General features: G+C 36.1%; 1 protein-coding gene across 2 annotated transcripts in view; it reads left to right on the top strand.

The window, feature by feature from the left end:
* The window catches only part of LOC150076757 (TOM1-like protein 2), a 151,470-nt gene extending 124,944 nt beyond the window's left edge, over window positions 1-26,526 (top strand). The window contains exons 13-16 of one of the 2 annotated variants that reach the window (XM_090386235.1): window positions 1,013-1,051; window positions 10,754-10,804; window positions 14,224-14,266; window positions 26,252-26,526. In XM_090386235.1, coding sequence (XP_090242361.1) covers window positions 1,013-1,051; window positions 10,754-10,804; window positions 14,224-14,266; window positions 26,252-26,328 — 210 coding nt within the window. In that variant the 3' untranslated portion in view covers window positions 26,329-26,526. The remainder of the gene's footprint in view (window positions 1-1,012; window positions 1,052-10,753; window positions 10,805-14,223; window positions 14,267-26,251) is intronic. The other variant, XM_090386236.1, reaches the window with a different exon arrangement.
* The last annotated feature ends 610 nt before the right edge of the window (window positions 26,527-27,136 follow it).

Below are 27,136 nucleotides of genomic sequence, written 5' to 3'. Positions count from 1 at the left end.
TCCCCTTTATCTTTAGTAGTAACTTGCCCCTAATGCCAGAGTGCTCTAATTTGTACAGCAGTATTTTGTGTGGAATAGTGTTAAAAGCTTTGCTGAAATCTAAATATGTGATGTCAGAATCATTGTTTGCATCCAGTTCTTTTGGTACTGCATTATAATAGCTAATCAGATTGGCCAGACAGGAACCTTCCCCCCACCTTAACAAATCCATGTTGTGATTTCCATTTAATTCCATTCCTGTTAAGATGATTCTGCAATACTTCTTTAACCTCTGACTTCATATTTTCCATGAAACAGAAGTCAAGCTCACAGATCTCTAATTTTTCTATTGTTGCTCATTGATTTCCCTCTTTGTGAATAGGAGACACCTTTGGACACTGCAATCTAAAGGAATTGAATCTAAGGATGCTCTCATAATTATGGCCAGTGGTTTGCTAACCTCCTTTGCTGCTTCTTTTAATATAACAATTATCTCATCAGTCGCAGGCACCTTATTTTAGATTCAGCAATTTTTCTTCCACTTTTTCTTAATTAAAACAAAATCATGTAGCTTCCAGTTATAACCTGGTGTACTTCTGGTGTTCTCAGCAGACTAGTTTGCTTGCTGTATTTCCACTACTAATTTACAATTATTCTGCACATTTTTCTTCTCTGCCACTATTCTCCTCAGTTCATCTGACATACATTTAGCTCTACATCTTGAACTGTATTTCTTAGTTTGTGTAAAAAGCTTAGTAGCTTTTACGATTCCTTTCCTGAATGCCTCCCATTTAGAATTTGCAGTTGATAACTTTATCAGTTGGCCCCACTGAAAGGAATTTAAAAACTAAAGCCAACATAGTCAGCTTTACAAAAACAAAATCCCTTCCCATTACTGTTGATAGAAGTTTTATCTTTAAAATTAATTTTTATATAGTAAGTAATCTGTGCCTGGTTTTTTTTGTCTGTTTTATTAAAAATAAAAATAATAAATGTTCTTTAAGTTTGAAAAATATTCTGTTTCTGTATGTAGGGTGGTAGTGGTTGTACAGAAGATCGTGTTGTGACAGAGGTATGTTATGTCTACTTTAAAAAAAAAAAAAAGTTTGTTTACCTTTGCTTTTCTTCTCTAAATATACATACACTGATATGCCAAAACATTATGACCATCTACCAAATAGTGTGTTGGGCTGCTTTTCACTGTGATAACTACTTGCACCCTGGCATGGCATTGACTCCATGATACCACGGAAGGTGTCATCATTATCCTGGACCATCTGAACAGAAGGACATCCTAGAGTTTACCAATGGGGGGAGAGAGAGAGAGAGAGAGAGAGAGAGAGAGAGAGAGAGAGAGAGAGAGAGAGAGAGAGAGAGAGAGAGAGAGAGAGAGACTGGCGAATGCTGCATTCCACCACATCCCACAAATGTTCAGTGGTATTGATGTCATGGGAATTTAGCAGCCAGATGCAAAATGCTTGGTCCACAAACCATCCTTGCACATTGTGGGCCTTGTGGCATTGGGTATTATCTTGTTGAAATAGTCCAGTGTCAACTGGATACACTGCTCATCACGTAGGGCAAAACTTGGTCCAAAACAATAACAAGATAGGATCTGGCAGCAAGGGTGATTTCAGTGGAGGTGAGAAGACCTCCACTGAAATCACAAGTAATGTTGATGAAAACATCCCCCAAACTACAATATCAGCTGCTGCTGGCCAATTTTTGTCCAACCATGCAATTTGGTTGTAGCTATTCACCTGTCCATCAGCATGATGGAGCTGGAACTTTGAAGAACTAAGTCCCTGGCCTCCTGGCTTTGGCGTGCACATATTGTATCTTTACTGTACAATAAATATTTCTTCTTGATTCATCAGACCAGGCAACTCTTTTTCACTTGTCCAATGTCCAGGAGAATAGTGGTCCCATGCTCGCTACAGCTGGAGGTGTTGATGATGGTTGGTCAGATTAGGCACATGAACAGGCCACCTACTTCATAGGTCTATCTGTATGAACATCTACTGGATATTGTGCTCAGAAATGTTTCTCTGTGCACCCTAGTTGTAGTGTACCATTAACTGAGGGAATGTGAACTGTTGGGAACAACAGACTGCTCACGATCACTGTGTGTGTGTGTGTGTGTGCTCACATTTTTTATTACAACTTCTTCCACATAATTTTTATTTTTTTTATTTGCACTTATTTAAAATCAGAAATATTTTTTGTCCATATTATGATAGTTTCAAAAATAGCCTCAGATTATTTCTGTGTAGCTGAGATGTGTCTGTGTCTCAGCTACACATAAAAATGATGGGAAATTATTTTTAAAATACAAATAAGAAATTATTTTTGAATTTAGTAGAAAAAATATTTTTAGTTTATTTGCTTCAGAATGTTTTTCATTTGATATTTATAAGATGATGGTTTTTTAAAGTAAATAGATGATGGAATAATGAATTGTTCAAATCATAATGCTGTTCTTATATAAGCAGAATTATTCAGAAATAATATTTTGTAAATTCAACATTTCCATTTAAAATTATTGATTTTTTATTTGATGAAATTGATAAAAATATAAAAAAATCATTATAAAGCACTATTCAGACTTCTCAGATATTAAAGATTGCTCATTTGTGTTTGCTATGTTTTTTGATTGACACTAAGAGTAACAATATTATAAGTTGTTAACTTATTCATTGTTAAATAAGTGGTGTACTTAAAATGTCAGCTCATATACTCTTATACTCATATACTCTTAGTTACATATCATGTAATTGCAACATATTGTAAATATAAATTTTAGATCCTTCATGTTAGTGTTCCAGCAACAATTGCCAAAAAGGCCCAAGTAGTGTTAAAGCAAGCTGCCCATTGAGGCAATTATTAAGTTTGGAAGACAATGATGCTGTTGAACATGATATTCAAGTCATATATCAGTTGTGCATTTAAAACTCTGGGAAAGTTCACTTTTCTTCTAAATCGCCACTGTAATTCTTCCTCTTTCTTCTAAACCAGCCTGGAACACCTTTTTTTTTTTTTTGTTTTTTTATGAAACCCCAAACGCGAGAGGTATTAGAACCTATAGTACTTAGTACCGTTCTTTGGTTGGAGATTGAGAAGACGAAAGAAGATATTTTTTGATTGTTGACATTAGACTTGAACTTTTGTAGACTGTAATTTTCAGGAAATACGTATGAAGGAAGGTTGTTCCAGAAAACGGTAGTTGAATGAATAAACAAGGAAGATGAAAAGTTGGTTCTGCGAGTTTGGAGATGGACAGTAAATGGATGTTGGCTGGTAGCAGCATGTGTTCGGACTGTTTTGATTGAGAGAGCAGGAATTATAGAAACCAATTCAGAAGAACAGTGCCCGTGGAAGTATCTGTAGAAAAAGGCATGCAGCAGAAACAGTACGTCTATGAGACAGAGAGTGGAGAGAGAGACTCTGTTAGAGATGAGTCATTAATTAACCTAACTGCCCTCTTCTGAATGGAATCTAGAAGCCTGAGAGAGGTTTTGCAGCACCACCCCAGATATGGGAACAATATTCCGTGGTAGGGCGGATTTGCGATTTGTACAGAGTGAACAGCTTTTTGGAAGAAAAGTAACACTGAGGGTGAAAGAGAAAACCAAGTTTTTTTGATGCAGAGGAAGCAATATTTATAATGTGCTTGTGCCAAGAGAGATTAGAAGTCAGGGTAATCCCCAAAAGAGATATATCATTTTGCCTAGAAATCGGAGTGTCACTAAAGATAAGCATAGGAGCAAAAGAATCCTTTTTGCGGGATATAAGACAGGACTGAGTTTTAAAAGGATTCAAATCAACTAAGTTGTCTTTGCCCCACTGGAGAATTACCCGAAGATCGGCATTTAAGGAATTGGTAGCAGATTTTTGAGAAGTTGAAGCTGATTGAGCAGGACACAGTTTCTCAAAATAGAAAGTGGAATGCAATGTGCTATCATCGGCAAAACTATGGATAGGATTTCCAGTCAATGGAAGAAGGTCATTAATATACAAGAGGAAAAGAGTGGGGGAAAGAACTGAACCTTGGGGGGACACCAGCATTAGTGGAGAAGTTAGAAGACAGAGAGCCATCTACCATCACCCTCAGTGAGCGATCAGAGAGAAAACTGGATAACCAATTACTAAAAACAGTTGGCAAACCATAAGATGGAAGCTTGTTTAGAAGACCTTTATGCCAAACACGATCAAAAGCCTTTGAGATGTCAAGAGCAACTACTTGTGTTTCACCGAACCTTTCCATTGAGTTAGTCCATAAATGGGTAACATAAGCCAGAATATCACCAGTGGATCGACATTGACGAAATCCATACTGGCGAACGTTGATCAGACGGAAGGTTTCTAGGTAGTTTAAGAGTTGGTGGTTAATTGATTTCACCATTACTTTAGAAAGAGTAGAAATAATTGCAATGGGATGATAATTGGAAAGGAGGGATTTATCATCCTTTTTAGGAACTGAATATGAACAAATTTCCAAGCAGATGGAAAAAACAGCATTGAAATAAGAAAGTGAAAAAAGGTGGCAAAGAACAGGAGTAAGTTCAGGAGCACAGGTTTTGAGAACAAGTGGAGAAATACCATCAACCTGGTGCTTTCTTAGCATCAAGATTTGTCAAAATCCCTCTGATATCCTTTTGACAAAAGACCACAGGAGGCATAGAATGGGGTATGGTGGACAGTGTTTTACCAAGATACATGAGTTGAAAGAAAAATGGCATGCTAGCAGGTCAGCTTTATCTTTGGCTGAAGTGACAATAGAACCATCTGGTTTTGACAGAAGTGGGAGCAGAGATGGGCAAAGGTTGCGGCCAACAGCTTTGGCAAGAGACCAGAATGCTCAGCTACCATTAGGGCAAGAAGGAAGTTTTCTACTCCTAGCCTTTTCAAAATCTAGTTTGGACTGATGAATAACTGCTTTACAATTGTTGCAAATTCTGGAGGCACCTCCGTAGCCAGGTGGGCAAGAGCAGTAGTGCGTAGCACATGCTTTTTGATTAGACCGGGGTTCGAGCCTGTGACCACCAAAAACGGAGGATGCGGAAAGGTCATGGAATGACCACCGCATATCCCCGGAGCAATATGGCCTTAGTGTGCTAATGCTCCTAAAAACCAGCCTTCAGTGCAGGTAGCCAGGTAGGGCGCCTCCGTAGCCAGGTGGGAAGGAGCAGCAGTGCGTAGCACACGCTTCTTGATTAGACTGGGGTTCGAGCCCGTCACCACCAAATATGGAGGATGCGGGAAGGTCAGGGAATGACCACTGCATATCCTGTAATGCTCCTAAAAACCAAATAACAAACAAACAAACATCAGTGCAGGTGGCTGATTGTTGGAACAGGCTTCCATCTGTTGTTGTGGAAGTGGATGAGTTAAATAAATTCAAGGAAGAACTACAAATTCTTGGAGGGTACAGATGGGTGAACTGTGTATTGTTTTTTTTTTTTTTTTTGCTGATGCTATATAAGCTTGCTTTCTTGCATCATTTGCCATTACTACTAGTACTACTACTAATAACTCAGGAGCTTCACTTGTGTTTAGGTTTGTGTTTTTTTTTTTTAATAATCAAGCTTTGGTGTAGGCAGAAAATGAAAATGGAGAATTGGAAACAAGCCAATTATGATATGCAACATTCTTCTCTTGAACAGCCTTAGCACATTTATTAGAAAAATCAAAGTTTTCTAATAAATCAAGGTCCTTTATCTAAGAAAACCAAGGTTTTCTTAGATAAAGGACCAGATTTTAAGGTGGAATGTGGATTAAAGGATTCCATTCCTACAAGAATAATTTCACTGACATGATCTGAGCAAATGTTAACATCAGAAGTTTTAAAACAGTAATTTGACCAAGGAAAAGAAGAAAAGAAATCACGCAGGCATCCCATTTTGCATTATAGTAATGCCAAACATCACTAGGTTGGGAATAGCAATGAGATAAAGGCTCATTGGAGTAGAGACAATCACCAAGTTGTGATCTGAGGTGCCTAAAGGACCACTCACTTCGACCGTGTACTTAGAAGGGTTGTTTGTGAGAAAAAGATCAAGCATGTTGGCTATATGGTTAGGATTGTCCGGTATTCTGGTAGGTAAATGAACAATCTGTTCGAGGTCATTAGTAATTGCAAAAGCCTCAGCATCTTGACCAGCTGGGTCTGTGTGACTAGAAAATGGAAGCCATCTGGAGTTGTGAACATTAAAATCATGAAGGAAAATTACCTCGCTGTTAGGAAAGTTGGACTGGAGAAATTCAAGTTGCAAAGAGAGGAAATCAAAGAGTTCCAAGAGTTGCAACAGATGAATTTGACAGAATGAGGTAGAAAGATTTTAAGCCAAAGAAGATTGAAAAGAGGAGATTCCAAATTACCATGTCTTTGACAGGGAATATCGGAATTGACATATGCACAAGTACCACCTTTGAGGTGAAAGGAATCATACAGCGAATAATTTGGGCAACTGAGACGAGCAGTAGTTGAATCAACCAATAACTGAGATTCTGTCAGAAAAAGTACATGGGTTTGGCAGTGGAAATGGACATTATTGAGATTAGAACTGAGACCACATATATTTGTGAAATGAACTAGGAAGTGTTTGGGAGATTTAGATCTTTACACAGATAAGTTTGCTGTATTAGTTTGACAATTCATGGTGTATTCAATAGTAAGAAAAAGTGGGAGGGGGTACATGCTGTATGAAGTAATGAAATTTTTGGATATGGAGTACACATGGTAAGAATATACCCAGATCCTTGACATAATGTGGCCTTGACAATGCTAACCCCCCCCCCCCCACATACACCACTACTCAGACTCCCTCCAGTCACTATCTGGCAAAGTAGGGGGCAGCAAGATTTTACACTAGCTGATCCAGAAGCTCCCTAGAGAGTTACCAATAGGTTCGGTCCGTTGTACTAACTAGTGGCCAGCCTGCAAACACCATTTTAGAGCTGTACCCTCAAAATGTAAGGAAGTTTGGATCTCGCCATGGTGTTCATCGTAACCTCAAAAGACATCAATCGTACTGCATGATGGAAATGATGGAGGAGGATTGACTGGAACCTAGCTCTGGAGACTGAACTTAGGTTCCACTATTTCAAGCCTCCAATAAGCAAAGTGTTGGTATTGCACTGGTTGATGAGAGTCATCTACCACCTTTAATAGTTAAACATATGGAACAACCTTAGCTCAAAATAAATCAAACCTGAGATTTCTAAATCTGCTTCAGCAGTATACATTATCTCATGAAATTTCAGTTGTCCAGTTTTAAATTTTAAATTTCAATAAAGTCCATTTTTTTATGAGAAATTTTTTTTTTATTAGGAATTCATGCTTTGCATGCTTTTTCTAATGGCATCTCAGCTGTTAGTTTCCTCTATGATCCTTTCCAATTTAAAGTGATATTTGTTCGATCCTATCAATATAATTATCTCTTTACTACATTAATCTTTTGCCTAAAATTCTGTCATTGTGCAAAAGTTTTCCTCTCCTAACTCTGTACTTCACTTTAAATGTTGGCTTTTTCGTGTTGAACTTCCTAGCAGTAAATATTTTTGTTTGTCATTTCAATATTCATAACTCTAACTGACTTCTGTTTTCTGATTTTTAGAATTACTGAATTTCTAAGGATTACTGATCCATTGCTGGATCAGTAATCCTTAGAAAATGGATTACTGATCCAGCAATAAGCAATATACCAAAACATTTATTATCTATTAACCATATACAAATTGTTCATTGACTTGTTGTGATGGCTCTGACTACTGCTTTTAAATTCTGTGAAAATGTTTTTTTGATTCCAGAACAGAGGAACTGTTATGAGTTGTTGATCACTCTCAGATGTGGCTTATATTTGATTTTTTTAAGAAATTTGAAATTTCTTCTTCTCACTGGATAATTATGTGGAATCAATATTGGTTGGTGGATATTCAAGTAGTTATAGCCTTTGTGCAGGGTATACAGTTTATCAAACTAGAAGATGCAACAGCATACTATGTCATCAAAGTTTCTTGCAATGGCCAACTAACTGGTTAAAATAAATTTATTAAAATAAAAATGATATATACATAAGATAAAACAGAAATAAAATAAGATAAAAGCTTTAAAATACAATAAGATAAGAGTTAAAATGTATATAATAAAAGCGTAAAATACAGTAGCTTTTGAAGTGAAGTACCTCTTCATCAGCTAGTCTGTGAATGGTGTCAATATATACTTCAGTATATATTGATGGTTACAATAGCACAAGTTAGCTGGGCATGATCATGTATCACGAGTCTAGTGTCGGTAAAGCAGAATTACGTACACATGATGATCACCAGTGCTCATCGCACTGCAATACAGTACGTTCTATAATAGGGTGTAAGTGTACTCCCCTTGTCCGATTCATAGTACTATTATTGGTGGCTATTCAAGCCAAAAAGAAAAAGCTATAAAAACATTGCTTTAGAAACAATTGTGATAAAAGTTTGTCTATATTTAGGAAACCAGAAAGAATCATTAATTAAAGGGCAAGGTGAATTATTATTTTGGGCTACACCTATCTGTTGCAGTGCCACTACTGCCAGGTTAAAAAAAATGCTCCACAAGTTATCTAAATTTAGTAAATTTATTACATAAATTTTTGTCTTGTCTTCCTTCACAGATTAGGCGATCCACCTATTCCGATCTCAAAGAGGTCTGCCCATCTTTTGTTTGGTCTTCCTCTGTCTCTTTTTCCTTTTGCTCTATATGTGTAAGCTAATTTAGGGAATCTATTATCTTCCATTCTTTCTACATGTTATTTCCATCTTTGTCTATATTCCGTAATTTTTTCATTAATTGAGCAAATCTTTAATTCCTTTCTGATATTTACGTTTGGTATTTTATCTAATTTTGTACATCCTTTAACATATCTTAAAAATTTCATTTCTGCAGCTTATATTCTATTAATGTCTCTTTGTTTCAGTATCCATGTTTCAGAACCGTAAAGTGTTGATATTGCCATTACTTGATAAAATTTCAATTGTGTTTCTTTCCTTGTTTTCTTAGCCAGAGTTCTTTTTATTGTTCCACACATATTTTGAAATTTCGCCAATTTCTGATTCATGTCTTTGACATCATATGTTATATCACATCCTAGATATTTAAAATGTTTTACTTGTTCTAATATTTTATTGTCTATAACTATTTTTGTTCTTACTGTATTTTTTCCCTTAAAAGCCATTGTTCTAGTTTTCATTGTTGATATTTTAACTTCATATTCTTCTGTTATTTGGTTTAATTTAAATACTGCTCTTTGTAAATTATCTTAACTATCTTGAATAATTACTTGATCATCTGCAAATAACAGTGTATTAATCCTATTCTTTGTATTTAAATATATCCCTGTATTAATTTCCTCTTTTCATTTACATATCATATCCTAGATATATATGTTAAACAACATTGGTGACAAGCTACATCCCTGTCTAACTCCTTGATTTATTATACTTTCTTCTGTTAATTTATTACCTGTATATATTACTATTTTTGTTCCTTGATATGAACTCTATTATTTTTGTAAGACGCTTTGGGTATCCTTTATTACTCAATATGTCCCATAGTTTTCGTCTGTTTACTCGATCAAATGCTTTTTCATAATCTATAAACATAAATTTTTATTTGCATTAATTCATGTAATGGTGAACTTTTCTAGCCTTGCATATTAAATATGTTCTGGACTGCTTTGCCTCCTCTTTCTGTTTTAAAAAATTTAATAAAACTTTAAACGGTATAATTAAGGCATACAGTCATTACATTTTTCTTCAGTAACACTCTGTAGGAAGAAATTTATTTGTGAAGATAGCAAGAAAAATGCTGTGGAATCACAGGAACAGCATCGCGACTTGAAAACGAATCCCCAAGTTTGGTTTTAAACATCATCATCAAATTAGAGCAGGGTTATCAAATAGTTGAGTACAGGTCAATTTATTTACTCATTCGCTTGCTAAAGTATAATTGAATTATATTCAGCACCCAATAAATTTTCAGTATGAAGCTCTAAATTTAAATGGGGTTAAGTGCCCATTACTTAAGATCATTCCAAGTAATAAACCTCTAAATTTGAATTTTGATTTTAATAATGTGCTGTGGAGAAATTCCTTCTTCTTGCATGTGAACACAAAGATCACTAAGTTTAATTTTGCTGTCATTATAATTGGTCATGCAGGCGAGCTGTATGATTAGTTATAATGGGCAAAAAACTTGTATGGAAATCAATCGATTGTTTGTATGCATTGATAATTCACTGTGTATGGAGGAGGTTAACCATGCATTAAATGAAGCTCCTACACATTTTTCATACGATGCTTGTATTGTTTATACGAGCACTGTATGACCAGCCATATACATAGTTTTAATTTGCAAGAGCAGTTTGTATCAAGTTATAAAGCTCACTGAATAAGTAATAGCACTAAAAGAGAGAAATGTCACCCTTTCTTACATGGATTCTTAAAGACAAATACAATTATTGATATAAGTGCCAGATTGCTTTTATATTTTTGGAATTGTAAAACAATTTTTATTTTAAATAAATTGTGCCAAATTTCAAAATTTACTTTTTACTAAAAGTAAAAATATTTCAAGAAATTTTTCAGATAACCAGGATTCTATTATAAATATAGTAAAGTTTTCAAATAAAAAAGTTTAAAATGCCTGTTGATGTTAATATTTCATTCATTTCTTAAAAATAGTTGAAAGTTTTACAGTTATGATTAGTTTTGATTTTTAATTATTTATCTTCTTTAGCTGCAACATGAACAAGATTTTGATGAAATGGAACGATGGCTTCAAGATAAGGTTAGAGCTTTTCATTTTGTCAATTTCTCTTGTGTATTGGTCACTGTTTAATCTTAGAAGTACAATGGTTTTTGAGATACCTATGTATAGAGCAGGTCACTTTGATCATATATGTATTTTTTTTAGTATTTAATATCATTTGTTATTTAAGTTAAAAACTGATACATGTTCGTAAAAAAATCTTTATTGTATGGGATTTATTTAATTCAGTAACGTTAATATACCACATGAAAGATTAAGTTGTTTTATTGATATACCTCAAATAACACGTATCTTATTGTTAGGGCCTAAATATTTGGTTTTGCAGGCCTAAATATTTGGCTTTGCAACTTCTGCTAAAATATCACAATGGTTTAATTACTTCAAGAAATTTTGTTCCCATTCTGTTAGTCTTAACAGCCAGTACGATTTAACTCCCCCCCCCCCCACAAGACTGCTGAAACTATCAGTATGGGAATCAAATTTCTTGAAGTGATTAAATCATTTTATGGTATTTTACCAGAAGTTACAAAACCAGAAAGAAACCCAGTGATGAGAAACAATATATTCTCAAAATGTTTCCAGATTGCTTAAGTGTTTCTCTATTGAGGCAGTGTTTTCAATGTAACTGCAGCATTTGCAATAAAAATTGCAAAATTTCTTACAATGAAAGACTTCATTCATGAAAATTGTAGTGCTTGGAAACCATGCACCTGCAAGGCCTGATTGAAGTGTTTAAGGTTTTAAATAGATTGAATAAACTACATTCTGATGGCATCCTTACTCTTTCCCAAAAAAGATAGTTGCGGAATAATTGTTCCAAAATTTGCTTTCAACTGGAGAGCAGTTGATTACTGGAACTGCTCTGATGTTTTGGAAGTGACTAGTTTGAATAAATTTAAGGAAAGCTTAAACAAATTATTATAAGGGGGATAGACAGAGATGTGGGTAGGTTTTTTTTTTCCTCTTTGGCTGATTCTGTATTATCTTGCTTCCTTCGATTGTCACTAATATTTGTTTGTATTTTGAATTAAATGCAGAATTTAACTTTATGAAGTATTAAAGAAAGAAATAAAATTAATTTATACAGAAGTTTTAATATATTGTCATAGGAAGCATGAAACTGGTTTTTGACATTTATTATAAATATCACTGCTGGGTTTTTTGCATATTTGTATTTGGCACATTTGCCTGGATGTATGATGGTTTTAAAACAATTTTATTTTTTTTCCTACTAGTTCCTGGTTATGATAAATCTGATGCCAATAGAGCATCTCTTTTTTTAGCTCTGTGAACATTTTCTCTAAGCTTTTTAACGATTTTGTAATTCTGTAACAAAAATCCTTGTATTTATAGCAGCTATGAGGGGGTATCAAAAAAGTGCATACTCTTACCTAGAAATAATAGCCCTAGAAAGGTGAAACTTCACAGGAACTTTTATCCTTTTCTATGTACTCTCCATGTATAGTAACACATTTCTCCCATCTGTGGATCAGTTATTTAATGCCTTGATCATAGAAGTTGCACTTTTTGCCTGAAACCATGATTCCACTTCATTGATGACTTCCTGAGACGAATCAAAGTGATGTCCACGCAGTGGTGTCTTCATTTCTTGAAACAAGAAGTCTGACAGTGCTAGGTCAGGAAAAGGTTCTCAACATCAGCATTACACGTCTACCAGTTGGCGAGAACATTGCATTCAACATTGCTTCTGCAAAGGAGTCAGCAATCTTGGAGCTTACCGTGCTGAGACCTTAGACATGTGCAGATGGTCATTAAAATGCTGTGGGCAGACCCATAACTAATTCCCACTGCATTTGCGATGAAATGTATTGTTACATATTTGTCACTAAGAACCAGCTGCTCAACCTTTGCAACCATCTCACTGTCTGTGGATGTTGATGGCCTTCCTTCTCTTGGCTCGTCAAAGACACTTGTACAACTGCACTGGAATTCTCGTTTCCACTTTTTTACAGTGTCATAGGATTAACAATTCTGCCCCATAAGCAGCTTTCATTTCTTCGTCAATTTCCCAAGTTTTCTTCCCCTGCAAATGCAGGAACTTGATCACTGCTCGATACTCCACTTTGTCAACCATAGCATCCTTCCTCAGATTCTGAGCTTTACCTCTGGTGTATAATCATCTATGGGAATGAAATTTCACATGTTAGTTATTGAATATGTAGACAACTTATAATAAAAACGGCATCTTCCTACTGATGTTTTATCTAGGTCAGGGAATGAACTTTTTTGATACCCCCTCGTATATCCAGTATTTCATAGAAAACTTGTAATGGGCATCTTCTAGAACGTACTTTTATTTCCATGTTATCTGATCAACCAAATTTTGTTGAATTATAAAACTTGGAAACATTAGGCATTTTTATTTATTTTTTCCTTTTTGCTGGATATTGACATGGACATGTGTAAGGTACTCAAAATTATAGGATTCTTTTTTACCTTTCCTCGAAAACTCATCAGTGAATAGTCATTATGTTTCATAGTTTTAGTATAATAACAGTATGTGGTTATCTGATCAACCACATTTTGTTGAATTATAAAACTTGGAAACATTAGGCATCTTTATTTATTTTTTCCTTTTTGTTGGATATTGACATGTGTAAGGTACTCAAAATTATAGGATTCTTTTTTACCTTTCCTTGAAAACTAATCAATGAACAGCCATTATGTTTCATAGTTTTAGTATAATAACAAAAATTTGTTTAAGTTTATGGAGTTTGGTAATTCTTTTCTGATGCAATTTATAGATTTTTAAATGGATTGAGATGGTATTTAAGTGGAAGTTGTATTTAAGTTTAAAATTCTTTTTGAGGGAAAATGAAGTAAAAAAAAATGTTGTAAAAAGTAAAAAATTCCTTCCTCTTTGAAGGTATAGTTCCATTAGCTTTGAAAGTACACATTCTTAGTTTCTCACCTGTTTGTGAGTTATCTTTTCCCAAATATGAAAAAAAAAAAAAAAAAAAGGGAAATGGAAATGGAAATAAGGTAATTCCCTTTGAAACAAATTTTGAATTTACATTGACAGCTAGCCGAAATTTTATGTCAAGTTTATTAGGTTTATTTTCCATGAACTGTAAATCAGCTTCTAGCTTTTATTGGAAACAGTTTGGTTAATTGATACTTCTTGACCTGATTATACATTGTACAATTATTTGTAAATTAATTACAGATTTTGTATGCTAGAGCAAATTTGTCATCTTGAAGTATCTTTCTCTTTATAACTTTAACTTATATTCTGTAAATTTATATTAGGTGTTTGATTTATGATATTTAAATAATCATTAGAAATAAATGAATGCCCTCTTTATTGATAACAGTTAGCCTTATATAAAGGTACTGAGTTGTTTATATTATTTTAAAAATCTTTCATAGTAATATAAAATGAAGAAAAGTTTTTTTTTTTTTTTTAATTCTTTTAGCCAGAAGCAGAACAAGATTCTCAGAGCTCAATAACAAGTACTGGTAAGTTAAATTGATCAAATGATTATTAGTTTTAAAAATAAACATGTATCTTTAAAACTACGTTTATTGTTTATACATATTCATTACTAAATATGTGTAATTTTTTTTAAAACTAACATCAACTTATTGCACTCTTACTCCCTGGGTTGAAACGATAAAGCGATGTCTCATCTGCTGTTATCACCTTGTGCAGAATCTCACCATCTGTTGCAGCTCCTGACAAACTCCATGCAAACTTGCTGTTGCTCGGGTGTGTGTGTAGTCTTAGAACCCAGTGTACACACATGTGTTCATGTGAAAATGGGCATGGAAAGTACTGTGCATGCTTCCTATTAACGTTCTCAACATATCTGCCAGTTGCCTTACTGTTACATGGTGATCTTCTGTCATGATTACAGAAGCAGGGTTTCTGTGGTGACAGGTAGTGTCTAGATTGCCTTTTTTTGTGATTGAATCACGTCCATCTTCAAAACCACATTCACATCCACATTATAAACCACCTGCGAGCTGTGCTATATGGAAGCGTAGATTCACCATAAGCCTCTTTTAACATTTTGTATACTTCAGCTGATGTTGTCTTGAGATGGAAACAAAATTTGGGATCAGCATACTGTTCCGTGCATGTCACATCCATCATTACATAGGCAAAACTGAACAGGCATAAACTTGTCTGATCGCCATTTTCACAAGTCAACTGCGCAGTTGCTACATGATGCAGCTTGGTATGGTCTTAAATTCCACAGCTCAGCTAGAAATAGCAAGTAGTACAGTTTATTCGTGAAAAATTATGATCATTCTTTATTGAACAGCCCACATAATTTTTTCATGCTTATCATATGGCTGTGTTTAATTTTTAAGTCAAGAAAATATTTCTCAAATTATACTTGTTCAATTATACAGCTGTTCTTTATAGTAACTTTTGATGCCAAAACCCAGCATTATAGGTTTCTTTGTGAATTATAGTGTTCCAGTGTTTCTTTTGTGAGTTAGTGTTCCAGTGTTTCTTTTGTGAGTTAGTGTTCCAGCATTTATTTGTGAATTATAGATACCTAGCTGCATATACATAGTACTATAAATAATATTGTAGCTATTTTGTAGTTTTGTAGTACAACTGTTATATCCTAATAGTTTAGTTACCTTACATTAGGTTAAGTTGGTCCTTTAGGTTGTCACAGACATTCTCTCAGATATGCCAGACAAGCTGTACTTGCTACCTGGGAGTCTAAAACGCTGATGGAACTGATATTCGGGTGACACTCAAGTCAAGTGGACCCAATTTCGGCGAAGTCCGAACGTCTGTGACAGCCAAATCCTATGCTTTCACCTTCACGATGGTGGGACTGTTAGTAATCCTGGGTATAACTTCCATGCACAAGTACATGGTGGGTGACCACCCAGGTGTGAACCAATGTAAGCAGGGGTCGAGGTGTGGTGCCCACACCACATGGAGTAACGCCGCCCCTCATTATTACCAGGCAGTACTAGGTGGTAGATGACTCTCATCAACCGGTGAAATACCACCACTTTGCTTATTGGAGGCTTGAAGTGGTGGAACCCATGTTTAGTCTCTAGAGCTACGTTCCGGTCAACCCTTCTCTATCTCTTCCATAATGCAGTATGATTGACTTTTGAGGTTATGATGAACGTCGTGGCGAGATCCAATATTGCTTACATTTCAAGTGTACAGCTCTAAAATGGTGTTCGCAGGCCGGCTGGACAGAACCTATTGGTAACTTTCTAGGAGGCTTCCGGATCAGCTAGTGTATAATCTTGCTACCTCTACTCTGCCAAATAGTGACTGGAGGGAGTCTGAGTAGTGTGTATTGCGGGGAGCATTGTCGAGGCCACGTTATGTCAAGAATCTGGGTATATTCTTACCATGTGTATGCCATATCCAAAAATTTCATTACTTCATACAGCACGTCCCACCCACTTTTTCTTACTATTGAATATACCATGAATTGTCAAAATAATAGAGCAAGCTTATCTGCGAAAAGATCTAAACCTCCCAAGCACTTCCTAATTCATTTCACAAATATACGTGGTCTCAATTCTAATCTCAACGATGTCCATTTCCACTTGCAGTCTGCCAAACCCCATGTACTTTTTCTGACAGAATCTCAGTTATCGGTTGATTCAACTACTGCTCATCTCAGATGCCCAAATTATTCGCTGTATGATTCCTTTCACCTCAGAGGTGGTACTTGTGCATATGTCCGTTCTGATATTCCCTGTCAGAGACTTGGCAATTTGGAATCTCCTCTCTTTGATCTTCTCTGGCTTAAAATCTCTCTACCTCATTGTGTAAAATTCATCTGTTGTCTCTACCGTTCTCCCAACTCCACTAATCACTTGGAGCTCTTTGACTTCCTCTCTTTGCAACTTGACTTTCTCCAGTCCAACTTTCCTAACAGTGAGGTAATTTTCCTTGGTGATTTTAACGTTCACAACTCCAGCTGGCTTCAGTTTTCTAGTCACACCGACCCAGCAGGTCAAGATGCTGAGGCTTTTGCAATTACTAATGACCCAGCACAGATTGTTCATTTACCTACAAGAATATCAGACAATCCTAATCATACAGCCAATACGCTTGATCTTTTTCTCACAAACAACCCTTCTAAGTACACGGTTGAAGTGAGAGGTCCTTTAGGCACTTCAGATCACAACTTGGTGATTGTCTCTTCTCCAATGGAACCTTTATCTCATGGCTATTCCCAACCTCGTGTTGTTTGGCATTACAAGAATGCAAAATGGGATGACATGCGAGACTTCTTCTTTTCCTTGGTTGGATTACTGTTTAAAAACTTCTGATGTCAACGTTTGTTCAGATCGTGTCAGTGAAATTATTCTTGCAGGAATGGAATCCTTTATCCCACACTCCACTTTAAAATCTCGTCCTTTATCTAAACCTTGGTTTTCCAATAAATGTGCTAAGGCTGTTCAAGAGAAGAATGTTGCATATCGAAATTGGCTTGTTTCTAATTCTTCAGTTTCATTTTCTGCCTACACCAAAGCTCGCAACAATTGTAAAGCATTTATTAATCAGTCCAAACTAGAGTTTGAACAGGCTAAGAGTAGAAAACTTGCTTCTTGCCCTAATGGTAGCCGAGCATTCTGGTCTCTTGCCAAAGCTATTGGCCGCAACTATTGCCCATCTCTGCTCCCACCTCTGTCCAAACCAGATGGTTCTGTTGTCACTTTAGCCAAGGATAAAGCTGACCTGCTAGCATCCCATTTTTCTTCCAGCTCATGTATTAACGATCTTGGTAAAATACCTCCCACCATTCCCAACACGCTCCATTCAATGCCTCCTGTGGTCTTACGTCAAAAGGATATCAGAAGGATTTTGATGAATCTTGATGCTAAGAAAGCTCCAGGTCCTGATGGTATTTCTGCACTTGTTCTCAAAACCTGTGCTCCTGAACTTACTCCTATTCTTTGCCGCCTTTTTTCACTTTCTTATTCCAAGGGTGTTTTTCCTTGTTTTTGGGTGATTTGTTTTTCCAAATCCCTCCCATCCAATTATCGTCCCATTGCAATCACTTCTACTCTTTCTAAAGTAATGGAGAAATCAATTAACCACCAACTCTTAAACTACCTAGAAACCTTCCATCTAATCAATGTTTGCCAGTATGGATTCCGTCAATGTCGATCCACTGGTGATATTCTGGCTTATGTTACCCATTTATGGACTAACTCAATGGAAAGGTTCGGTGAAACACAAGTAGTTGCTCTTGACATCTCAAAGGCTTTTGATCGTGTTTGGCATAAGGGTCTTCTAAACAAGCTTCCATCTTATGGTTTGCCAACTGTTTTTAGTAATTGGTTATCCAGTTTTCTCTCTGATCACTCACTGAGGGTGATGGTAGATGGCTCTCTGTCTTCTAACTTCTCCACTAATGCTGGTGTCCCCCCAAGGTTCAGTTCTTTCCCCCACTCTTTTCCTCTTGTATATTAATGACCTTCTTCCATTGACTGGAAATCCTATCCATAGTTTTGCCGATGATAGCGCATTGCATTCCACTTTCTATTTTGAGAAACTGTGTCCTGCTCAATCAGCTTCAACTTCTCGAAAATATGCTACCAATTCCTTAAATGCCAATCTTCAGGTAATTCTCCAGTGGGGCAAAGCCAACTTAGTTGATTTCAACCCTTCTAAAACTCAATCTTGTCTTATATCTCGCAAAAAGGATTCTTCTGCTCCTATGCTTATCTTTAGTGACACTCCGATTTCTAGGCAAAATGATATATCTCTTTTGGGGATTACCCTGACTTCTAATCTCTCTTGGCACAAGCACATTACAAATATTGCTTCCTCTGCATCTAAAAAACTTGGTTTTCTCTTTCGCTCTCGACGTTACTTTTCTTCCAAACAGATGCTCACTCTGTATAAATTGCAAATCCGCCCTGCCATGGAATATTGTTCCCACATCTGGGGTGGTGCCCCCAAAACGTCTCTCAGACTTCTTAATTCCATTCAGAAGTGGGCAGTTAGGTTAATTAATGATTCATCTCTAACAGAGTCTCTCTCTCCACTCTCTGTCGCATAGACACACTGTTTCTGCTGCATGCCTCTTCTACAGATACTTCCATGGGCACTGTTCTTCTGAATTGGCTTCTATAATTCGCTCTCTTTCTTTCAAAACAGTCCGAACACGTGCCGCCACCAGCCAACATCCATTTACTGTCCAACTTCAAACCCACAGAACCAACTTTTCATCTTCCTCATTTATTCATTCAAATGCCGTTTTCTGGAACAACCTTCCTTCATACGTATTTCCTGAAAATTACTATCTACAGAAGTTCAAGTCCAATGTCAACAAATATCTTCTTTCATCTTCTCAACCTCCAACCCAAGCACGTTGCTAAGTACTATAGGTTCTAATACCTCTCGTGTTTGGGGTTCACATAAAAAAAAAAAAAAAAAGTTACAGTAATCAGTAGTAGGAGTTTATGATTTAGTGAGGATCATAGTCCACAATAGTCTGGCTACCTCCATGGTCTCAATTTATTTTTTAGTGTGGGATATTTAATAGGTATCAAGCCATTTTAAGTAGTAATTTGTAGAAGATATACTTTAGTAATTAATTTTTTATTTTACTTTTATACTTTATTAATTCCTAAAATTGTGGGTATTTGATTTCTGTTTAGAAGAGTATGAGATTACCTCACTCTTTTGCGTAGAATGCTTCCAGTCAATGCTCTCTAAAAATAAACAGATAAAATAATTTTAATGAATTCTTTCACTCATAAAGGCTTTTGATATTCTGTTGTGCATTGAATTGGTCATGTCTCTATGAGTGAAAGAATTCACTAAAATTATTTTATCCGTTTATTTTATTCGTTTGCATTTGGAGAGCATTGATTGGAAGCATTCTATGCAAAAAGATTGAGGTAATCTCTTTAAATATATTGTTACAACATAGAAGTTATTGAGCCTTGTATCTCTGGGTTTTTACTAATTTGATTTCTGTAATAGTTTGTAATTTTATCTTTAAATATTTTGTAATTTTATCTTTAAATATTTTGTAATTAGAATTGTGATTTATTCATGAGCATCCAGAAATGCCATTGCTGATATAATAGGGTTAAGGGTGTTGATATCAGCCTTGATACAGGTGATGATGAGTTTCATTTTATAATGCAAATTCCTTCTAAATTCGTTCTTTAGGAAAGATAGAGATGAATAGAGGAAAAGGCGAGATAGGTTTTGATTTAAAAAAAAAAAAAAGCTTCCTTTATGTGGTAAGATCACACAAAGGAACACACCCTGCTTCAGAAAAACAGTCTGTGGTGTGAGGTAATAGTAAAGGAAAGTTGAGAGTAGGGTTTGCTACAGACCTCACGATAGTGATTAAAAGATATGAGTCGCTACTTGCAACTCTGAAAGGAAGGGGATGAATCTGATTGGTCCACTTAATATCAATGGTTCGACTGTTGATGATCCTGCTCAGATAGCAAACAAACTGATTTTTAATCTACATTCACACATCAGGAGTTATTAAGGTTTGAAAATGCCAGAAGGTTATCAAATTGTATCAAGATACTTAATGATTTTGTAATAACTGAGAGCAAAGTGGAAGAGAAATTGTTGAAGTTAAACGTAAGAAAAGCACCTGGGGTGGATGGGATCTATCCAGTTATATTAAAGGAGGCGGCAAAGCAACTAAGCAAACCCTTAGCCATAATTATGAGAGCATCCTTGGACTCAGGTGAGGTTCCCACGGACTGGAGATGTGCAAATGTATCCCCAATTCACAAAGGGGGATCGAAGGGTGACACGAGTAATTACAGACCAGTTATAGTTTAACTTCTCTTCTGGGTAAAATAATGGAGTCACTGGTTAAGGATGCATTGCAGGATCATCTAGACAAGACTGCAGCAATAATTCAGACACACCATAGGTTTGTTAAGGGAAAGTCTTGTCTGAAGAATTTGATAGGATATTATGATGTGGTTACAAAGGAACTGGATGCAAAAAATAATTTTGATATCATATACTTGGATTTCAGGGAAGCTTTTGACACTGTTGCACATGGAAGACTACTGTACAAATTGGATCAGAATGGTATTAAGGGTAAGTTGCTACAATGGATAAAAGGATGGTTGAGTGGGAGAAGACAGATGGTGGTAATCAATGGGTGCTGCTCTTCGTGGACTAATGTTATTAGTGGAGTTCCACAGGGTTTGGTGTTGGGTCCACTGTTGTTTTGTATATTTATCAATGATATTAATGAAGGTATATCAGGCTTAGTGTTGAAGTTTGCAGATGATACAAAGGTTGGCAGGGTTGTTAATGACAGTAATGGCAGTGTGCTACTGCAACAGGATCTAGAAAATTTGGGCAGATGGGCTGAGAAGTGGCAACTGAAGTTTAACCTTGACAAATGCAAAGTACTGCATATGGGTAGAAGTAACCCCAGGGAAACGTACAAACTGTGTGGTACTACACTTAAGGTGGTAGAAAATGAAAAAGACCTGGGAGTAATTGTGCAGTCAGATATGAAGTTTTCTGAGCAATGCAGACAGGCTGCCAGAGCAGGTCATGGGGTTTTGTCAATGATATATAGGAATTTTGCTAGCAGGGAAAAGGAAGTGATTGTCCCTCTGTGTAAGGCAATGGTCAGGCCATGCCTTGAGGCCTCATTTTAGGAAGGATGTAGATTTTCTTGAGCATGTGCAGAAAAGGGCAACAAGATTGGTGAGGGGAATGAAGGGATCCTCTTACCAAGAGAGGCTTAAGTTCTACAAATTGCAGTGGCTGGAGACAAGGCACCTGTGTGGGGATCTGAATGAGGTGTATAAGGCCTTGAATGGGTTGAGCACGCTGAATTCTGATGGGATTCTTCCACTTCAGATTACGAACCTAAGGGGGCATAAATTCAAATTAAGGAAAGACAGATGTAGAATAGATATGCGGAAATTTGCATTTAGCCAGTGAGTGGTTAATTGCTGGAACATATTTCCATCTGTCATTGTGGAAGTTGATAGGTTAAATAAATTTAAGAAGGAACTGGACAAACATTTAGAGGGAATGGTTGTGTGAAATTTTTTTTTTTTTGGCTGATGCTGCATAAACTCATACACTTGCTTTCTTGCATCATATGCTACTATTACTACTACTATTACTTAAATAGGCAAGTGTCCATTTTTGTTATGGGAGATTTAAGTTAATCATTATTGATTGGAAATTGGGAATGACAACCTGTAAAGCAGATTTTCTGAATCAACTTAATGACTTATTTGTATAAGTCATTAGTTGAAATGCACAGGTTTGATGATTTTTTGGACATTTGATTGTAGAAATAGGAGGTCATAATTTCACTCTTTGAAGCAATTGTAAGACTGCACTTGGAATACTGTGTTTTAGGACACTGAACCTAAAAAAAGACATTGAACTTCTTGAAAGGATCCAAAGGTGGGCTGTATGCACTGTCAGATCAGAAAAATGGCATCCATATGAGGAAAGACCTGAATATGTGAGTTACAGAGCTTGGCAACTAGGCACCTTAGAGGATACTTGAAGAAATATAAATCTCTGAGTGGAGAAAGCAAAATGAATGAGGGCTAAATTCCAGAACTAGGGGCATAAATTTAAGTTATGGGGGAAAGAGGTTTAGATTGGATTCCACTTTTCTTTTAGTCAGCAAGTCACTAATAAGTTGCCTCCATGGGCAGTCAAGGCTGACAACTTGGGAAAATTCAAGCTGGATAGGTACCTACATGAGAAGGGAGCTGAGTAGGTTATTTATTTATATTTTTATTTATTATTATTAAAAAATAATAAATGGTCTGTCCACTTGCATATTCATGAGTATTAAGCATATGGTTCTTCCTTGCACCATATGGTTAATATTAATGCTACTACTAAATCATTGTGGTACGTTACCTGCACATTTCAAGTCTTTGTTCCTACGGGTGCCCCTTTTCTCATTTCATCAATCACATCGCAAAAAGATGGGGAATGTCTCAAAAGCTCAACGTCTTTTTAGGTGTGGAAACCACACCTAAAAAGACGTTGAGCGCCTTTTTTAGGTGGTTTCCACACCTAAAAAAGGCGCTTAGTCTTTTTTAGGTATGATTTCCATACTCAGACACAGGTATTCCAAGTATAGGCTCACTATTGCCTTATCCAGTGGGTTATGACCTCCCTGCGGCACCTCCATAGCCAGGTGGGCAGGAGCAGCAGTGCATAGCGCATGCTTCTTGATTAGACTGGGGTTCAAGCACGTGACCACCAAATACAGAGGATGCGGAAAGATCAGGGAATGACCACTGCCTACCCCCCTCCAGAGCAATGTGGCCTTAGTCGCTAATGCTCCTAAAAACCAAACAACAACATGACCTCCCTATCTCGATATCAAAATGTTTAATAATAATTCATTAATAGAACACCATGGGCCTTCCTTATTCCATGTCTATGCTGCATGGATTGTAACCCTCAAATCTGTCTTCTTCAGCACCTTTTGCTCAACTCCTCATAATGTATAAGTTATTTTGAGTTGTTATTATGCAAGTTTAAAATGTTGCACTTTGAGATTTCCTTAAATCATCCTCAGGGACACTGCTTGGTACTGTTATTAACTACTCTCCCAATTTTGATATCATCTGCAAGTTTTGACATCACTCCCTGTATCCTTTTGTCACTGTCATTTAAGAACATCAGAAACAACACTCAGAATAGTGATTTCAGCACTTTTTTTTAAGGACTCCCATTTCTAACATTAGCCTAATTTGAAGTGTAACCATTAATCACAACCCTTTGCCTTCTGTTCTGTAGCCATCTAAGGAGCTAACCCTTAATACCACCATATTCCAGTTTATACAGTAAACTCTCCTGTAGGACAGTCAAATGCTTTGCCTAAAGTCCAAATAAACAGTCAAATTTATTTCCTATGCCCAGCTCATGAATGATTATTTCAAAATAGCTAACCAGATTAGTTAGGCTTACCACTAACCAGATTAGTTAAACAAGCTTTTCCTTTACAAAACCATGCTGTGCCATCTTTAGAATACCATTTCTGTTGTGATGTCCTTTAATTGCATTTTCAGTTTATCACTTCATTCTTAGAATTGCTTTTTTATGGATTAGTGATACGGTGGTGCTTCTCCAATCCAAAGGAACCTCTCATGATTTCAGTGATGCCCTCATAATTAAGCTTAATGGTTTAATGCGCTCTCTTTCTGTCTCCCTCAAAATTACTGGGTATATGCCATCAATCTCAAGTTGAGGAAGGATGGTTGCAGGATAGATGTGCAGAAGTTTGCCTTCAGTGCAGGTGGCTGATTGTTGGAACAGGCTTCCATCTGTGTTGTGGAAGCGGATGAGTTAAATAAATTCAAAGAAGAACTATACAAATTCTTGGAGGGTACAGATGGGTGAACTGTGTAGTTTTTTTTTTTTTTTGCAGATGCTATATAAGCTTGCTTTTTTGCATCATTTGCCATTATTACTAGTACTACTACTAATAACTCAGGAGCCTCACTTGTGTTTAGGTTTGTGTTTTTTTTTTAATAATCAATCTTCTTTCCAGTATCACTAATTACATATTGCTCAGCTTCACTCACACAGATAAATATTTAATGAAAAGTCCCTGTTCAACCCAGTCCATCAGCTAGGTTATCTCCTACTTTTACATATCTGTTATGTAATGATCTGGTCACATTTATTCTTTTCTTCTTTCTATTCATATATGTGAAAAATTCCTCACTCTTTCCTTTTTTAGCTAGTAATTTTGTATAATCAGCCTTCTCTAGTCTATTCTATTGGTTCTATTGCAATTATCTTATATCTGTTGCAGATTTTGGCACTTTTCATCACTCTGTAGCTCATATGCCACTTTCTCTGTTCTGTTGAACTGGCTAGCTGCATATTTACAGCTTGTCATTCTTACTTCCTCCTGCTATATTTTTTAATGGTATGGATGCATTTGTAACTTCTGTGACTACTTCTATTCATTGTCATTTGCATCTCTAAATCTGCTTTTTTCTAGTTGTGAGAATGGTATGACTATCAATAGAATTTGGAAACAAATAAACAGTAGTCACTGTCTCAAAAGGCTTGATTCATCAAATCTTAATGTTAGGCATTGCAATAGCATATTAATGGATAGTGTATAGTGTTTACTGTCAAATGGCATCAGGGACCCCCCCATTTTACATAGTATACTGTGTCACAGTACAAAGCGTACTCTGTGTTGTTCTGTTATTCCTCCAGCCATTTAGCTGCAGGGGCCCCTGCAGGACACTCATCACCACATGGAGATAGGCTGGGCATAGAGTGTAGTAAAGTCTCTAGGTGGGTGAACTCTGCATCACCTGAGGTTACCAAAGAGGGCTCCCTAAAAAATAAAAAAAGGAAGTGTTTTATTTGAAAAGGGGTATGGAGGTGATAGTTTGAGTATTGGAGAGGAGAGAAGGTGATGATAAAGAAGGTGGATGATAGTAGGAAAACTTCCACCTGGAAAACAGAAGTTAAAGGGGGACATATGGTCACCCCTGTGGAGGGAGTCCATCCTCTGCAAGGGGAACTGTTAAGAGCAGAGAAAGTTTTGTGGTTGTAGGGTCCATCAGGCAAAAGTCATATGACCAGGATGCCCTATGTGGGGGGGGAGATTGCACTGTATACGTACAGTACTTCTCTTTCGAATCCCACCCTGGCCAGGCCAGCTGAAGCCAGTGTCTGCAGATCCCACATTATGTCTCAGATGAGGAAGCTTGATGTCAGCAAGGCAAGGGAAGTTTCCTGATAGGATGCTCCCACTGTAGTCTAATTGGGAGGGGGCTGTCAGAACAACACACTCTACATGTACTTAACCCACTGCGCGCACACTTACATATGCACAAATACACATTTTTTATGACATATTTGGGAAGCAGGTTAATTAAAGCACATTAGCTACATTCTCTGACACATTTGCCATTTTGCATTCATCATACTACAGGACATTATTCATATTGATGGATATAGTGTTTCTTATCAAATGGCATGGAAGGGGACTCCTCCTAACTCCATTGCAGTATACTCTGTAAATTCCAGAGATGGTGTGAGTTTTGGTGTTGGTCTGCATAGTACTGTTGGATTATGTTGGTCTGTTGTTCCTCTGGCATTTAGCTGTAGGGACCCTAGGAGGACCCCATGTTGCTGTCCCCTGCCACAAGGAGGCAGCCAGGTTTAGTATATTCCCTACTAATGGATGAGGTGTGATCAAAATGAAAACCACAAAAAAAAAAAAAAAAAAAGAGATAATGGAGTTTCAGAAATGAATAAGCAAATGGCAAAACTGCAAACCACGTTCTCCTTTATAAGCTTTTTTAATTTACACACACCACTTAGCTTTCAGAATGAAAAATAATAAGGTACACTGCATAACGAAATCTGTTTAACTTATTAGAACAGATATTTTCATCATTGTGCATTATTTTATGCCAATATTTTATAATGTAATTTCATCATTGCTGATTTTTTTTTTTTTTTTAATATAGAGTTTGATCGCTTTCTGGCTGAGAGGGCAGCTGCAGCAGATAGGCTTCCAAGTGTACCAGCAAAAAGGCATCAATAACATGCCAAGTTGGGCTTTTTTTTTTATCTTTATTATTATTTTTTTATAACACCTTTTTTTTTGTCAATAGTTATTAAACTGAGCCACAATTGGATGAAAATAAACTATCACTGAGCTAGAAGGTGAGAAATAATGTCTAATTATAACCTTTCCCTTTTGGCATCTGAAGGCATTTATTGAAGGATAGATCTTTGTTTTTCTGTGTGGTTAGTATGACCAGGTATAAATCAAGTACTTGGATTTAATCATCTTAAGGTGTATTCATATTTCATCTATTTCTGGAATATACAGTATTTATTCTTTTATTTCTATTTGCAGAATAGAAATTTTGTTGTATGAAGACATAAGTTACTTTAGTGTTACAAGGATCTGTTTACTTCTGTGTTGAATTTAAAAAAGATATGAGAATTACTATTATATTTTGAAAATAGTATACCTCCGTGAATATTTACATTATTTCCTCTGGATTACATACAGTTTAGTTACAAATTGTACAATATCATTTATATCAATACTAGTTGAAAGTGAAAATAATATTAAGGTTATTAAAAATTGTAAAAACTGATTTTTTTTTTTTTTTTTTTTTTTTTGATATATCTCATTGTTGGAACTTGAAGAGTGTATATTTAAATTGATATCTATTAATTCATTGGGAATTAATCATTGCAGTTTTTATTTAGTGTGGTATACTTTTAAATTAAGAGTTATTTATATGGAGAACACACACACACACACACACACACACACACACACACCACTTAGCTTTCAAAATATACATGAGATGTGCAGCCTACTTGATTTAGTGTGT

This window comes from Mastigoproctus giganteus, chromosome 12 (genome assembly GCF_048544385.1).
Source record: "Mastigoproctus giganteus isolate SK-2022 chromosome 12, ASM4854438v1, whole genome shotgun sequence".
Lineage (NCBI taxonomy): Eukaryota > Metazoa > Arthropoda > Arachnida > Uropygi > Thelyphonidae > Mastigoproctus > Mastigoproctus giganteus.
Note: the sequence above shows the minus strand (reverse complement) of the source record. Positions and strands in the feature narration are given on the sequence as shown.